The sequence below is a fragment of the Epinephelus fuscoguttatus genome, linkage group LG19 (genome assembly GCF_011397635.1).
Source record: "Epinephelus fuscoguttatus linkage group LG19, E.fuscoguttatus.final_Chr_v1".
NCBI lineage: Eukaryota > Metazoa > Chordata > Actinopteri > Perciformes > Serranidae > Epinephelus > Epinephelus fuscoguttatus.
In genome coordinates this window covers 25,213,360-25,230,355 of record NC_064770.1, presented here as the reverse complement: position 1 = coordinate 25,230,355, position 16,996 = coordinate 25,213,360, and the positions used below count along the sequence as shown (strand labels likewise).

Genomic DNA, 16,996 nt, shown 5'->3' with positions numbered 1-16,996 from the left:
CCCTCTACAGCAGGTACTGAGCTGAGATGCGCTAAATGTCTCCCACCGGATACCACAGAGGAAGTGAGGACGTAAACTGAGTGGAGCAGATAAACGAATATACAGATTGAAATAGCGTCAGTAAACGTTTAATGCTGCAGAATGGTGCAGAGGGGCACAACGCGCTCGTTTGTATTTTTAAGCACCTTAAATTATACTATTTTTTTTATCGACAGCTAAACACAAATCAAACCACTCTAAAATAGCACAAAGCAATGTATCAACCAAATACACCACACTGAATACCACCATACACTGAAGAAGAAGAAGAAGAAATAATAATTACACATTGCTGTAGAGGTTGTTCTTTGCAGCAGCATGGTAGCTAATGTAATCTACATTATCTATATGCCAGTATGATACACATTGTGGTTAATGCTCTGCTGTGCATGGACTTACTGTTTAGTTTTAGTTTTTTTGTTGTCAGGTTTTCACAGAGGTAGGGTGAGCATCCATCACACCTGCTGGTTTCCATGGATCCTAATAACACAATAACAATAGGTGAGTGTGGTTACACCCTAAGGGTCTTAGAGGTTTTATATAAAGGCAGCAACTGGAGCCAGCTCCTTTCTTTTTAATAGCTGCAGTTTTGTTTACTGAATGATAGCTAAGTGTAGCCTATAGAAATGTAATGTGTACATTTGCATGAAAAATGCAAATGGTTTGGGGATGTTAGTTACTCTTTTGTTGGCAAATATCACAAAACACCCTAAGAGTGATTGTGAATTGAGTTGGTAGCACTTGTCGTCAGTTAAAGAAATGGAATCACTAATAAACCTATACCTACGTAGAAGATGGCCTTAGAACCACACAAGCAACAAATGCCAGATAACTATTGTAGAGTTTGGTTCATCTAAAGTTCTGTAATATGGTGTTTCTGTTTGTTTTCAATACTGTTTTTTTAGCCTCCTATCTAATTTATCAACGAGTGACTCTCATTGATGGATTAATTAACAGACCTACTGGGCAGAGGCTCAGGGGCCTGGCCTACTACTGCAAAATGTAACAAATTAACACTCACCGACCAGGAAGACTCAAAATGACCACAGATATACCACAAAAAGATGCTGTAAAGAGACACAAGGTAACTGCAAAAAGGGGCAAAATCATACAGACACACAAAACGACCAAAAAAGACACAAATGGAATCAGACAAATGACTACAAAGAGATGCAAAACTGCCACAAGGAAGCACAAAACCATAAAAAGATGCAGAATGACTACAAAGATGCGCAACACAACAAAAAAAAAAGAAGCAAAACCACCACAAAGTCTGTGTGTCTTGCATTTATGCGGGACAGGTGATGGGACCCTGGGGCCAACTCTCTCATCTTTGAGTAAAGGTAAATCTATGACCTGTATTTAATCTCAGGCTGTTAAGGGTTATTACTTAACATAAGCACATTAAGTGAGCATGAAAGCAGTTATGTTACAGTGGGGCAATAACAGAGCTTTAAAAGTGAAGTAAAGGAGGAAGTGGGCAGAGGAAGAAAAGAGGAATTTGTTCTAAAATTACTACAAGCTAGTTCTGTTTTTAAAGCCATTACACTGTATTTGATAACAGAGCAGCATTGGTTCTAAAAGTTAAATGTAGAGTTATGCAGATGGCATGAAAAAAAAAATCACAATTATGTTTGGAATAATAGCAGAGATCTGTAACACAACAAAATGTGGAAAGATGACATTTAAATTTAGCATTAATGAAGTTTCAGAGGACTCAGACCTATTGGGACTGAGAGCTGAATGTTGAACAGTATGCAGGTAAGCCAGGGTATTAGCGTTTGATCTGGAAGACAGAGAGTTAAAAGTCAAAAGAGAACAGAAAAGGTTGGGATCACCTGTTTGACCTGAGCGGTACAATTTATCACTATGTTATATAAATTTGTCAAGCTTCACCCAGCATCAACCACGGGTGCAGTGTGTGTTAATGTTTACCAGAAACAGAACCAGAATGAACAAAACAGCCACAGCAGGTTATGACACAATTTTCCAACCTCGACTTTGACGTGCAACAAAATCAAGCGAGCAAGATCTTAGTATAAAAAAAATAGAATTTAATGTGCAAGTCATCAGCTTCACTTTGACAACTTAGAAAGTTTAGGAGTTCTGCAGCCGGACCTCTAACCCTCATAATTGACTACACAGTCAAATGAGAGTAAAATTACCTACTGTGTTCAGATGCCACCCTGAACACCCTTTGGAACAGTCCACTCTTACAGAGTCAGCACAAGAGTCTTGATTGATAAAAGAGAAGCGGTCTAGCAGCATTAACTGGAATCAAGCACATTTAGCATAGTCAATTTCATAGATCTGTACCCACACAGCACAGTGATATTAAAAAAAGAAAAAAAAAAAAAGGCACATCGGCCACATTAAATGATTTATCATCAATGATCCAAATTCTGAATCAGTCTATACAAAAATATACATACAGTATCTGTGCAGTGAACAGGCTCACTCAAATACAACATTGCACAATAAAACAATCCAACAACAACATCCAGACATGTTTCCCACAATAGAGGCCAGATATTTTTGGGACAAACACTTTTTTTGGACATGCCGTTATAAAATAAAAAATTCTCTTTGCTCAGTCCAGCTACAAGATCATGTCCGATAACACCCTGTTGGTTATCTGACTTCCTCAAGGCAGAGACTTGTGGACGGTTCTGTTGGGGGACATTTGAAGCCCAGGTGAGCAGAAGGCACTTGATTTGAGGTGTGGCTGCTGCACCCAGCAGTGGATCCCAGGCACTGCAGGCCTGGTCCTCACCAGCTCGCGGCGCAGCGACTCAACCCCACTTGGTGTCCACTCTTTAAGGCAATGCTCCCATCTGTGCTGGGTCCACCTGACTCTGGTTCAGTTCACACTGGTTCATTGTCCAGTGTAGAAAGATCTGGCGGTGTGTGCATCTCAGACTGATTGGATTTGCTTTGCCTGAGCGGATCTGTGGGCGACTCTGAGGCAAATGTGGGGTTCACTGCTTGACTGTGCAAGTCAGTCTGTGTGGACGGTGCAGGTGCTGCTGGCTGCACTGTCTGAACTGGCAAATGTGGAGATTCAGGCTCATCTGGTGATGTAGAGGGCACTGATTCAGCAGGCGTTGTGTCAGAGACCTGCAGCGGCTGTGTAGACTGTGCAGGTTCCGTGGGTTGTGAGGAGGCTGATGGTGTGTGTGTTGGCAGGCGTTGAGTACATGGCTCATTTGGTCTCTGTGGCCCGAGGTGTGTGTAGTGGGCCTGTGTTTTTGCATGTTGCTCTGCAGCGGAGTAGTAAGGCAGGAAAGGCCTCTCAGATGCACAGGTCCGCATGGCCAGGTATGTGTGCATGAGCAGGTGGGGGAAACGGGAGGTGAAGTAGGACACAAAGTCGTCGGGGATGGAGCCCAGGGTCTCCTGTACCTCAGCAGGCAACTCTCGGTAATGATGTTTCTGTTGAATAAAGGTCAAGCACGGTGTTAATTTGGTCAACAAAAGTATTCATTGACATACTTTTAGCTCATGACTAAATTGTAACAACAAAAGAGAAGAATACTGACAGCAAAATCTCTGTTCATTACACCAGACAGGTAAAGATGACACCAAATACATGAAAGCTAAGCAATCTACTGCTGTGGATGGGTCAGCAACAAAATGTATTTTAGCCACCTAAAAAAACCTCTATCAGTTAAAGTGCACGCTATATTTAGTGTATTTTCACTGCTTTACCTTCATGTCAGTCAGTGATCTCCAACTGGATAATGACGCCATTGTATCGCTCTCTTCAAAGCCAGACTCCACTGAGGAAAACACTGATTTATCATTGATGAACACAGGAGCTGCTAATCTACCGCTGCCTCAATCAGTTAGTTAGTTAGTTCATGTTATTGTGTGACTTTGGCATTTAAAAGGGTTCATTTGGATTAACATGTGTCACACAATAACACAAACTAAGTAACTGACCAGGCAGCTGTAGATATGCAGCTCCCGTGTTCCACAAGCTAATATTTAGTTGTTGTCAGTGGAATCTGTTGGCTTTTACCACAGGCTAAAATATGTTTTGTTGCCGACTCCCATCCAGAGCGTACAGATCAGTTTCTTCTTAACACATAACAAAGGAATACATTCCTACCTTGTTCCTCATCGCACGCAGCAGGTCTCTGACTGACCCACCCTTATAGGAGCGAAACTTTCGCAGATCTGCCAAAGAAAAGACCGAGTTAATCCCTGATCATTATCCAAAAAGAAACCAGCAAACAGGAAATTGTGAGATGACACATTTGACGTTTAATGTTACTGACATACCCGAACTTGGACTGATCAGTGCACTATTGAAAATATAAAAACTGAGACTTCAGATAAGTGATTTCTCCATGTTTCATCAAAGCATAATGGGGGGTCAGGTATATTTCATCATTCTTTTTATCTACACCTGAGCCAGCGTTTCTGTGTTACTGATCTTTTAATATTTATATATTTAATCCTGAATTATGAAGCACTTTGTAAAGTCTGTAGTGTGTAGGATATAGTGGCATCTAGTGGTGAGGTTGCAGAAAGCAGCCAACTGAAACTTTCTGTGCTAAGCATGTGGCAGAACTTCAGTGTTTAATTTGTCTGTTCTGGGTTACAGTAAAAACAACATGCTGTATATAGACATATACGTCTCATTCTAAGGTAATGAAAACACAATGATTCTTAATTTCAGGTGACTATACACTGATGAAAACATAGTTATAAATACTGTATTCCATTTCTGCCGATACATCCTCTTACATCCTACACGCAGGATCTTTAAGAGCCCTTCTACATCGATTTATGGTGAACTGAGGGAGTGAAAATGAGGCATGTGCACTGCTGCCATAATATGCCATGTAGTATACCCACATGATCTCACCTTGTCAGTTCATGACTATATCAGTGCCATTTGCTTCACTGATCAATAAAACCAAGTGCAAAGTCCAACGAGAACCAGCTGAGGTTGTGGTGATGAGTGGGTGGCAACAACAGGAAACAGCAAGCTTACTTCACCCACTGTAATATTTTGTAGTGACAGGATGCAGCACTCAGTGCAGCTGTAAACATACATCATGCTGTCAAAGCATTTCTCCTAGTGAAATATTGCCTCAGTCATTTTGTGGAGATCTGTACTACAACCACAGGTTTGAAGCAACACAAGAAACAAGAACAGTATTTTACAACAGGGCGCGCCAGAAGCTTCTATTCGACATGCTTTATAAATTTCAGCCAGTTTGATACCTGTCTGCAGCGGCACTGTGATATGCTCTCTCCAGTCACCCTTGACAACAGCCCTCCCTCCTCTCTCCAGCTGTCTCACAATTGGTCCGTCCAGCGGCTCCTTTTCTATTCTGTCGCTCACATCCTGCAAGCAACCACAAAAGACCTCAGTGAATTTTAATATGTCAGGCAGACTCATTTTTGCTCAGGACATTCATACATGCAAGAAGTCAGGAGCAGAGGTGAATGAGTCTTTTTGCATGAGTGAGGGTGTTTGGATACCACTTACAAATCTATTATAAAGCACATTAATGAAGTTCTGCTGCTTGATATGTAGCTGTAAGGACTTAGTAAACTGAAGAAGATGGTCACACATTTGACAAACGTGGAGATGATATTGTGAGACATCAGCTCTTTATGCAGTCCATTACAAACAACCCGCCACTACGGCTCAAATCTTGCATGTGCATTTACAAGGAAGTTTATTCATGATAAACACGTCATTAATACAACAAGAAGAGAAACAGATAAGTAAAACAAATGACCTGAAAGAACTGCAGCTCCTTCTCCAGGCTCCAGAAGAAAGGGTGTTTAAGAACACTCTCAGCTGAAGGCCTCCGATGTGGCTCCATGCTCAGCATCTGCTCTATCAGGTCTCTGGCTACAATGTCCTCTGATAAATGACACAAACAAGCTGGTTTTGACGATGTGCTCACAGGGTATGATCACACGGCATACGCTGTTTAAACAAATAACTTTTTTTCACTTCACAATTTTTTTTAAATCCTACATTTTGTCATGAAATCACAATCCCCACTGCTGTACAAACACTTATAACAACCACACAATCATCCACACCTGCCCTTTCTAATATACATCAACCACCAGCTACATTACTATTGTTGTTTACCTCTGGAAGTGAGTTGAGACAGAAAAGCTTAAGTTTTAGTCCTCACCATGTTTGTCAGTTTGCAGATGGTCGAGGCTGTATGTGCCCAGTAAGATGTTTGCTTGCCTCTGCAGAGACTTGCCAAAAGGGTGGCTTCCCTGAGACACCACGTAGTAGAACACACACCCAGCAGAGAAGATATCAACAGCGCAGGTCTACAAGGGACAAGAGCGGGAAAGGATGCAAGAAATTTAATTAAAACATATCAAGATACAATAATTGACCCTTAGCTAAGTCCCGCCCCTGGACGCATTCTGACCAGTCATGGCGTAGCATCGGGCTGGCTCAGACCAGGGTCTGACAACAACACAGCTGTGCTCCATTGACTCTAATGCTGTCATTTCAGATTTCCTTCATTTTCAGGCTGGTTTTGTGGATTTGGAGCTAAATGTTGTGCCTGGGGCACGTTGTGTATTAATGATACTCGTTACCTGGAGAGGTTGGAAAAAGATATACGTTTCTTCCCTGTTCCAAAACCAAAATCAAACCCTGAAAAGTGTAGGGTTAGCTAGCTAGCTACTGAAGATGTAGCCTACTGAATGTATACACATGCTGCTTTTGCTTTTTAATGATTGTAACAGTGAAACAAAGGGCGACCCTGCTGTACAGGAACCAGTGAAGGGAAGCAGGGAAACTTTGCTGATATTCAACCAGCTGTGTGTCATCACATTGTGCACAGATGAACATTGTTTGACTTCTCCTGGAGATCCCTGCCCGTCCGGCGGGAGAGGTCCATGTGCTGGCAGCAGCACGGGGGTGAAGCCAAACACTGCTCATCTGCACACACTGTGATGCCACACAGCTGGTTCAATATCAGCAAAGTTTCCCTTTATATTCATTGTCTTGTGTGGCGATCAGCAGTGATGTGGTGGTTCACTTTTACACTGTGATCTGTAGCCTATAGTTCAGCTTTAGCTTCTAACTATCTTTGTCTTTTTAACCTGTTGTTGCTGCTGAGTCAGTTTGACATCCTGGATATATCCTTCAAACACAGACTGTAGACCCCTCTGTCTGCTTCTCTCTGGAATCACCGTTTAATTTTCCAAAAATATGATAATGTTTCTTCATTTTTTGTTTATTTTGTGAATTCTTACAACCAACAAAACTTCTAACCGCCACCAGAGAGCTGCTTCTCTACCACTGACTCACCGGGTTGTCTTTGCAGTCCTCACTGAGAACCTCGGGGGCGATCCATCCCTCGGTGCCCGGCACCCCAGACCTTCTACTGAAACTGTGGCGGCCCACTGCCAGCTTTTTACACAAGCCAAAGTCTGAGATCATAGCCCGCACCCGACCGTGGGCATTGGGCATGGACACCAGGATGTTGTGGGGTTTCAGGTCTCTGTGGACTGGAAGGAAATGTATGAAGGTGAGGTCACTTACTTTGATAATCCACAACAGACGACAATAATGACGTATTCAGTGATGATACCTATGTTGAGGGAGTGAAGATGGGCCAGTCCTGACATGGTCTGATGAAGAAGCATAACTGGCTCGAGGCCATGACGGTCGAAATCCTTCTTCTCCACATACTAGAGAAATGAAAGACTGTGGTCAGTGTAGTCCAATAATTATAACATAGTTTGAAGCTGTGTAATGCATGAGGGATGCCCCAGTGAGGACATTGTAATGCATGAGGGATGCCCCAGTGAGGACATTGTAATGCATGAGGGATGCCCCAGTGAGGACATTTTTCCACTGGGAGATAAAGTTGTGACGATACCGATATTTTACAAGAAAATATATTTGTTACGTATATTCAAGTTGACTTGTATTATGATTATTAAAGTCAAGGGTGTAAAGAGTGCACACCTCCAACTTCTTAGGAACTTAAATATCCCCTTTTACATCATTAACGTTAGCAGGTTCCCCACTAGCACTGTGTTTAAATCCAAAGTATTGCCATCATCCAAACACCAATCCTCTGCTATCGTCTTGTCAGTCAACTTTGATCACCCAATAAGTAAAATCTGACTCCTGCCCCTGTACAGAGCAGACACTTTCAGTTTATAATTGTAGGGCCATTGCTGTAAGTATTGATTAAAAAAAGCAAAACAGCGGTGGGAGCAGTGGGCCATGTAACACAGTCCAACACCAATACCACCGACTAACACAGCAAGCCTAAAGCGCCACATTAATTTTAGCATGCTTGCATTTTTTGTGCTCTATTAATAATGACACAGTGACAAAAAATCCTGGCTACTTCCTCCACTTATTGCTGAAATTTTAAAATCACAGGGTACACTCACACTCATACAACTGCAGGCTAATGACACAAAGAGTAATGCATTATTAAGAAAAACATCATAAAAAAAAAAAAAGAGTTTTGCTGAAGGACAACACGCAATTAACTCTGCTTCTCCCCAACTCCAACAAGGTGCTTAAAAGATCTGTGAAGGACTGCATTACCTCCTGAAGTGAGGCGGCACACAGCTCGATGGCGATGTACTGGAACTGACGGTCCCTTTCGGTGCAGAAGTAGCGGATGACATTTGGGTGCTCGTCTGACTCCCTCAGCAGCTGGACTTCCCGGTCTGCGAAGCTGAAGCACTCTGGGAGAATTCTCTTCACTGCCACTGCACGGTTGTCAAACTGACCCCTTGTGGAGAAACAGTGGAAATACAGTTAAGCTGTATTTTAAACAATGTTATCATGAATCATTGTGGACTGGCTGTTCAGACTTACTTGTACACAATGGTGCCCTCAGCACCATGACCCAAGACCTCTTTGGGACGGAAAGTTATGTTTCCCACTCTGACTATACTGGAGTCTTCCTCTGATGAGACAAATACATAGTTTTAGACAATGAAAACTGGGTTAAAATTGTAATTTAAGTGTTGAAGAAGTACAGACAGTGTGCCAGCAATCTCAAAACCTCAGTCCTTACCTCCCTCTTCGTGCTCATTGGCAGAGCTTCCCAGCTCAGAAACAGACAGGTTGGAGTGGTTGGAGGCGCGGGGGGTGACATTGGGGCTGCTGTGGTCTGAGCATTCAGAGCGAGTGTGGGCCACCTCCAGATAGTCGCTGTCTGGGGCCAAACCCAGGCCCACGTCTGCAGGCGGGAACGGCTGCTGTCTCTGGAGCAGCTCCAACCTCTCCTCCATCTGTCTCTGGAACTCCTGGTGCTGCAGCTGCTGCTGCTTGTGAACACTCTATGGTGAGAGAGGACACTGTCAGAGGCTCGAAGAACAAAAAAAGTGTAATCAGCACTTATTACCACTAACGGATTTGCGGCTTAAAGTCCTGTTTCTACATTTAAAATATTTTCTGTCATCACAAGGTAGTTGCAGGCACTCAGCAGTCCACTAGGTGGTGGTGTTTGACTTACTTTGGGGTAGGTGATGACAAAGGCCACCCAGCCAGCCAGGAGGAACGTGGAGAAGATAATGGTGGCCATGTCTTTGAGCATAGAGTCCACCGGGGCCTCTGGACGCACAGGGCGACCGCTGGCTCCAGGTTCTTGGATGGATGTTTCTGGCAGGGGAGAAGGGGGCCCATCGTCCATGCCGCTATCATTCACCTTCTGCAACATGGTGGGAGGTGAGGACAGGGAGGAAGAGAGGGTGAGCAAATCTGCACACCTAATGTTTTGATAACTGAAAAATCTTCTAAACAAAACATGTCATGGGCCACACAGTGACAGACACATACCTCCTCAACTTTCTTGTCAGTGGTAGGTGGGATGACGTTGCCTTGATTGCGAGGGAAGCTGTCAGGGAATTTCTCCAGGATCTTGGTGTGAGCTTCGGGGGGCGTCTCATGATGACCTGGAATGAAGGAGTGAACTTTTTAATCAATGTTATCATCCAGAGCACAAGAATCATCACCAAATACTGTTTCTAGTCATGATACCATGCAATGAAAGCAATGAGACCAATCAAGACAACCAGTCAGGATAACTACTTTTGTTGGACAATAATTATATGGTTTCAAAAATAACTGCAATAAAAGTTATGATTATCAGTCCCTCCAGGATGCTGCGATTGCAACAATTAACACAAATTCAGCTAATCCCTGTGAATTCTGTGTGTCCTTGCTCCTCCTCACCCCTCTCTGTCTTACTCTCCCTCTCTGTTTATTGTGTGTGAGACTGCTGCTGCAGGACACACAGTGTAAGTGCTAACTGTTAGCATCACACACCTAACGTTACCCAGCCATTATCAATGCGACTAACGACAGTCAAGCTGTTTTGGTGTCAGTGTGAGATTGTTGGGACTGTTTTAACAGCTCACTGCTGGATGTCAGCTGCTGCTGCTGTGTTAGCTTGTGCTAGCCGGGCAGAGAGAGCAGAAGAAGCTCACAAAGACAGTCGTTTGGTGCTGCCTCCAATGGCAGAAAACTATTATATCGTCAGCTACAGGTACACCCTTTCAAGGAGCAATGAACCTTTAATCTGACCAGAGGTGAGAGCAGAACATCTCAGCGTAGACTTTTCTGTACATTGTAAGATGCTTAGGCCCTGCATCTAAGTCTTACAACAGTAGGGTAAGTGCTGTTGTTTATTCTGGCATCTCATAAAAAGGCAATGTGGCAATATCGGACAATACATGGACATAAGCCCATTATGTAATAATGATGATGATGATTACAGGCCTACAATCAAAGCCCTGGGCTTCAAAATGCAGTGAACAATGCTGACAGTAAAACCTCCCAACATACAGTAATAACCATTTTTTTTCCTTTCCTGATGTAGCGCATGAGTTGTTAGTGAAACTTAGACTTCTTTCCTTTTTTCAGTGGTGGCCCTGAAACCCTCTCCCTCACTGTACCAGGAAAAGTCACATTTTTTAGTACCGATGTATTTACCTATGAGGAGCAGGTAGTTCCTCATGAAGTTGATTCGGTTTCGCTCCCGCAGCGCAGCGTTGAACTTGACACTGGTGCTGGGTGTGATGACACACTCTTTGTCCTCTTCAGTCTCCTGGCTGTCAGGACCCTCCAACATGGGGAAGGTGCTGCCACGAGGCTGTGGGGCACACACACAAACATTTGAGGAACTCTAATGAATTTCCTAGCAGATGCCTTATTGGATTAAACAAGAAAAAAAAGACAAGTATATCTTGTAACAGTAAACTACTATTCCCTGGAGCCAGGCCAGTGAGGCAAAGTGACTTGAGCTGAGGCAAGCTAAGACACAACTGGAACAGGATGTATTCGCACAACCTCGCTGGCATACCTGGAAAGTGACTAACCAAAAAAGAAGGAGAAAACAAGCAGATAAACTGCCGGGAAGGTTTGACTCAATACAAACCTTACACATATTTTATGGTTATGTCTTACTGGTAAGGATTGTGTTTTGCCTGAATGAAATGCAACCGTCACTCACCACCACAGTGACCCCATCATGCACCAGGGAGGGAGAGGCATATAGACTGGTGGAGTATTTACCCACATACAGAGTGGCCCTGAAAAGGGAAAAAACAAACTTTTATTTCAAACATATGTTTAATATTTCATGCTAATAAATAGATGTGTGACAGAATACAATATTGGTAAAGACATTTTGGGCCAGATGTATTAACAATGAGACACTCACACAAACCATACACCTTTTCCCACACAAAAATGTTCATTTGAGAATGTGCGCACCTCGCACAGACTTCAGACCAGTGTACAAACAATTATAACCGTGATAGCCACTGGTGACATGATAAAAAGGAGACTAAATATGAGTTTAGAGACAAGTAACACTGTTTTTAAGTTGTTTGCCAATGTCACTTATTGTGTTAGATACGCAGACAGGAAGAGATAGTAAGGGGTGCAAAGGTAGTGGCCCAGGCTAAACAGGGACAGTGGTTGAATTGGGAAAGTGTAGAGAAGAGGAAGCTTAGTTGGAGGGACCTGTGGAGTATGGAGGAGAATCGTATTAGATTCCTGATAGGGGCTACATACGATGTCTTACCAACCCCCCAGAACCTAAAACTGTGGGTAAATGAGGACCCGTCATGCCCATTGTGTTCACGTACCGCAACTTTAAAGCATATTTTGTCAGGTTGCAAAGTTAGCTTGTCACAAGGCCGATATACATGGCGACATAATCAGGTGTTGAAATGTTTAGCTGCAGGCATTGAAGGGAAACGAAGACAGGTGAATTCAGAAGGTGTTAAGGATAGGAGTTTAGTAATTCAGTTTGTCCGTGAGGGAGAAATACAGAAGGGATAAGTTAGTGAGGAGGCAAAGGTGTGGCCGCCTAGAAGGTGCTTGTGATTGGGAAATGCAAGTAGATTTAGGGGGAAAGCTTGTTGTTCCTCAGGAAATAGTCTGTACCAGGCAGAGGCCTGACTTAGTGTTGTGGTCAGTGAGTCAACAGATAGTTTATTTCATCGAGCTGACAGTTCCTTGGGAAGACTCAGTGGAAGAAGCATATGAAAGAAAAAAGCTTAGATATGCAGACTTAGGAGCAGAAGCTGAGCAGCGAGGATGGAAGACTAGGATTTGTCCAGTGGAAGTGGGGTGTAGGGGATTCATAGCAAGATCAACTGTCTCACTCCTGGGGGAACTCGGAGTGCGGGGACAGAGGTTGAGGAAGACAGTGAGGGAAATGTCAGATGAAGCAATTAAATGCAGCCAGTTTATCTATTACAGAAGAAATAATGTCAGCTGGGGGCCAGCAGGGAGAACTACTAAGCAGGGCACATAACTCCTTGAGATCAGGTGGAGAGATCCACTTCCTGTCAGGAGAAATCCAGGAAGAGGAAGTATTTAAGTGTGGGAGTGGCCTATGGGAATCCATTTTGTTTGAGGCCATGCGGCAAGGTGAGTGTGCTTGCTGATCCTGTAAGTCCAGTTAGCTCCTTTAACTTTAGCTTATATTGTAGTTATGCTATGTAGTGTGTGAAATAGAGTATGGTGAATGTGACAGGAAAGCTAGTATCAGCATTGCTTCTGCCTGGAGCTCGCATGTATGGAGCCTGGGTTTGGTTGAAGATGGCAGTGCTGTTTGGGCTGAGAAAGCCATGTGTATGTAAGGAGGAAATCCAGGAAGAGGAAGGTTATTTAAGTGTGGGTGGACTATCTGAATCCATTTTGTTTGAGACCATGCTGCAAAGTGAGTGTGTTTGCTGATCCTGTGAGTTCATTTATCTCCTTTAACTTTAGCTTACATTGTAGTTATGCTATGTAGCGTGTGAAATAGAGTATGGTGAATGTGCTAGTAAAGGTAGTATCAGCATTGCTTCTGCCTGGAGCTCGCATAAACGGAGCCTGGGTTTGGTTGAAGGTGGCAGTGCTGTTCTGTTTGGGCTGAGATCACTGTCTAGCCTCCTGGAGGTGTCATTGTTGTGAGGGCTCGTCTTGGGAGGTAGACTGTACAGCCTAACCCGGCGGGGAGTGTGATAGCCTAACAAGGCTTCCCTCCTGGGTCTACCTCCTCTGTGGTAATATAGGTAAGGTAACGGAGGTTGTTCGGTAAGTGTGGGGAGCAGGGAGACCTGGCATTAGGTGAGTGTCTCTGGGACGCCAGAGATCACTGTCTAGCCTCCTGGAGGTGTCGTGGGACCAACTAGACGAAACACCGGTGAAAGGAGGTTCCCACCCGATGACCCCAAAGACATGTTAGTTATCACTGCTCATTGGTCTGTATAGTTAAGCCTTGCCATAATAGTTTGTCGTAGGGCTTAGGAGGTTATTCACTGAGTGCTGATCCCTTCTTATTTATTTATTTATTTACTTATTTATTTATTTATTTTTTTTTTAGAGCACAAACTTCTTGTGTTTATTTGAATTCAGAACTAGCCCAGCTAGTGACTGCTGTGAACAGGGCAGCTGACAACAAGGGAAAGACCATGTGACCGCTTGGAAAGACAGCTGACAGGAGGGAAAAGACCCCAATGGTGCTGGCATGGGTTAGCAACCCATGGTAGCAGTGGTGAGGCCTAGCAGCCTTACTACAACCAAAAATTAGCTACAGCCAACTTAGGAAAAATACCCCAAGAGTCAGCGAGCAGGGTGGAAGATGACTCACAGGTGGATTACACGGTAACAGACATTGGAACGGACACGACTATGACTTGGATCTGTGACTCAGTGAAGGATAGGGGCACGGACCTATCCACCAGTGCTAGAATTAGCAGCAGTCAGGGCAAGGTGAGCGCATCTGTAGAGGATAAAAGTAGCACAGTTGAGAACAAGATGCTTCAGGTTTGTCCTTGCGGCTGGCAGAAAGTAACATCAGTGAAAGGCCTCAGAACTCATCAGGAAAGAAGAAGTGTGTGGCAAAGAAAGGGCAGAGTAGCCGCATTGATCAGTACTTCCTAAGAAGTCAGTCGAGTCAGTCGGATGAAGTCCAGCGGCAGGTAGAAAACCACAGTTCGCAGGATATCAGTAACGCTGCCACTGAGGAGGAGGGTAGTAAGAGAAGATGCAGGTGACACTGAGGCCAGTATGCTAGCCAGAGAGAGAACCATGGAGCAAAAGGTTAGAGTTAGATGGCCTAGAGCAAATGACAGTAAAGAATGGGAGATAGTTAATAGAGATTTGTCAGTAATCTTGAGTAGGCTTAGAGGAAATGCAATGGAAAGGTTAGAAAAGATGGGAGATATAATGTATTCATATGGTGTAGAGAGGTTTGGGGTGCATGAGAAAGAGAGTGAGAGGGTACAGTCAGGTAAATCTAGGCGGCAGAGAGAAATAGAGAAGATAGTCGAGGAAAGGAGACAGTTAAGAAAGCAGTGGAAAAAGGCTACAGAAGAAGAAAGGGAGGGAATTAAGGTGTTGCAAGAGGAGTTGAGAAGCAGGCTAGCAGTTCTTAGAAGGGCAGAGCATCTCAGGAAAAAGAGGAGGAAGAAGGAATATGCTAGGACAGGTTTTTTCAGGGACCCTTTTAAGTTTGTTAAAGGATTGTTCAGCCAGGAAAAGGGAGGGCAGCTTAAAGCAGAAAGGCTAGAGGTTGAAGAATATTTGAGAAACACATATTCAGATTTGGAGAAGAATAGGATAGTAGGTTTCCCACCTGATATCCCTCCATTAGGAGGATAGAGCATGAGATGGATGTCAGGCCACCTAGGTGGAAGGAAGTTCAGGAGGTGGTCAGGCGTGCAAAGGCTTCTTCGCCCCAGGGCCTAATGGAGTCCCCTACCGGGTTTATAAAAGTCGCCTGATACCCTTAAATTTTTGTGGAAACAGCTAAGAATAGTTTGGGAAAAACAAATTATACCAAGAGCATGGCGTAGGGCAGGGTGTCCTCATTCCTAAGGAGAAGGAGTCTGTGGACCTTAGCCAGTTCCGGATGATTTCTCTCTTGAATGTGGAGGAAGATTTTCTTTAGTGTAGTAGCGCAGAGACTAGCTAGTTACTTAGAAAGGAATAGCTTAATAGATACCATGGTGCAGAAGGCAGGAATACCAGGTTTTTCAGGGTGTTTAGAGCATACTAGCATGATCTGGCACCAGATTCAGGCAGCGAAGATTAACAAAAGGGACCTACACGTAGTATTTTTAGATCTTGCAAATGCATTTGGTTCAGTTCCGCACAGCCTCATTTGGAGTGCGTTTGACTACTTCAGAGTGCCACAGGTAGTTGTTAACTTAGTGAAAGCATACTTTCAGGATATTAGGTTGTGTCTAAGTACAGCAGGTTTCACAACAGGTTGGCAGAGGCTAGAAATAGGCATCATGGCAGGGTGTACAATTTCTCCGTTAGCATTTACTATGGCAATGGAAGTAATCATCAGGGCTTCTAAGTGGGTGGTAGGTGGGAGAGATGGCAGAATGGGTTGCATCTTCCACCAGTTAGGGCTTACATGGATGACATGACACTGGTGACCACAACAATGCCATGTACAAAGAGGCTACTAGAGAAGGTAAATAAGAACCTCAAGTGGGCCAGCATGAAAATCAAGCCTAGTAAATCTAGAAGCATCTCGATATGTAGAGGGAAATTAAGTGATAGGAAGTTTGTCATAGATGACGAGGACATCCCAACAATTAGGGAAAAGTCAGTAAAGAGCTTAGGTAGGTTGTACAATGTAGAGTTGAATGATAAGGAACAGGTGGTGAAATTTAGAAAGATGTGGCTGAAGGATTGGATAGAATAGATAAATCAGAACTTCCAGGAAAGTTGAAGTTGTGGTGTTTGCAATTTGGGCTATATCCTAGGTTAATATGGCCACTGTCAATTTATGAAATTCCAATAACTGTTGTGGAGAGAATTGAAAGGTTGGTTAGCTCCTACATTAGGAAGTGGTTGGGCGCTCCTAGATGCCTAAATAGTGTTGCATTGTATGGAAAAGGGATACTTCAGCTGCCAGTAACTAGTTTAACAGAGGAATTTAAATGTACCAAGGTCAGGACAGAGCTCTTGTTAGCTGGGAGTAAGGATGTGGTAGTTAGGAGTGTGGTTCCAAATCCAACCAAGGAGGAAGTGGAACCCAAGATCGGCAGTTCAGGAGGCAGAGGCAGCTCTTAGACATGCAGAGATTGTAGGTAATGTTCAGTTTGGCCGGGGAGGCCTGGGGCTTGGCTCAGGTAAACCGGTATGGAATACAGCAGGCCTCAAAGATAAAAGAAAGCTGGTTGTAGAACAGATACGCAGACAGGAAGAGATAGTAAGGGTGCAAAGGTAGTGGCCCAGGCTAAACAGGGACAGTGGTTGAATTGGGAAAGTGTAGAGAAGAGGAAGCTTAGTTGGAGGGACCTGTGGAGTATGGAGGAGAATCGTATTAGATTCCTGATAGGGGCTACATCGATGTCTTACCAACCCCCAGAACCTAAAACTGTGGGTAAATGAGGACCCGTCATGCCCATTGTGTTCACGCATGCAACTTTAAAGCATATTTTGTCAGGTTGCAAAGTTAGC

The 16,996-nt window shown here is 43.8% G+C and overlaps 1 protein-coding gene across 1 annotated transcript in view; it reads right to left on the bottom strand.

The window, feature by feature from the left end:
- Positions 1-2,072: 2,072 nt before the first annotated feature.
- ern1 (endoplasmic reticulum to nucleus signaling 1) overlaps positions 2,073-16,996 on the bottom strand; it is a 33,791-nt gene continuing 18,867 nt past the window's right edge. The window contains exons 9-22 of the mRNA XM_049562414.1: positions 11,529-11,607; positions 11,009-11,168; positions 9,854-9,969; positions 9,531-9,725; positions 9,090-9,354; positions 8,888-8,978; positions 8,612-8,801; positions 7,635-7,734; positions 7,352-7,551; positions 6,210-6,357; positions 5,799-5,926; positions 5,275-5,398; positions 4,151-4,218; positions 2,073-3,471 (exon numbers count right to left, since the gene is read on the bottom strand). Of these exons, the coding sequence (XP_049418371.1) occupies positions 2,905-3,471; positions 4,151-4,218; positions 5,275-5,398; positions 5,799-5,926; positions 6,210-6,357; positions 7,352-7,551; positions 7,635-7,734; positions 8,612-8,801; positions 8,888-8,978; positions 9,090-9,354; positions 9,531-9,725; positions 9,854-9,969; positions 11,009-11,168; positions 11,529-11,607 (2,431 nt within the window). The 3' untranslated portion in view covers positions 2,073-2,904. The remainder of the gene's footprint in view (positions 3,472-4,150; positions 4,219-5,274; positions 5,399-5,798; positions 5,927-6,209; positions 6,358-7,351; positions 7,552-7,634; positions 7,735-8,611; positions 8,802-8,887; positions 8,979-9,089; positions 9,355-9,530; positions 9,726-9,853; positions 9,970-11,008; positions 11,169-11,528; positions 11,608-16,996) is intronic.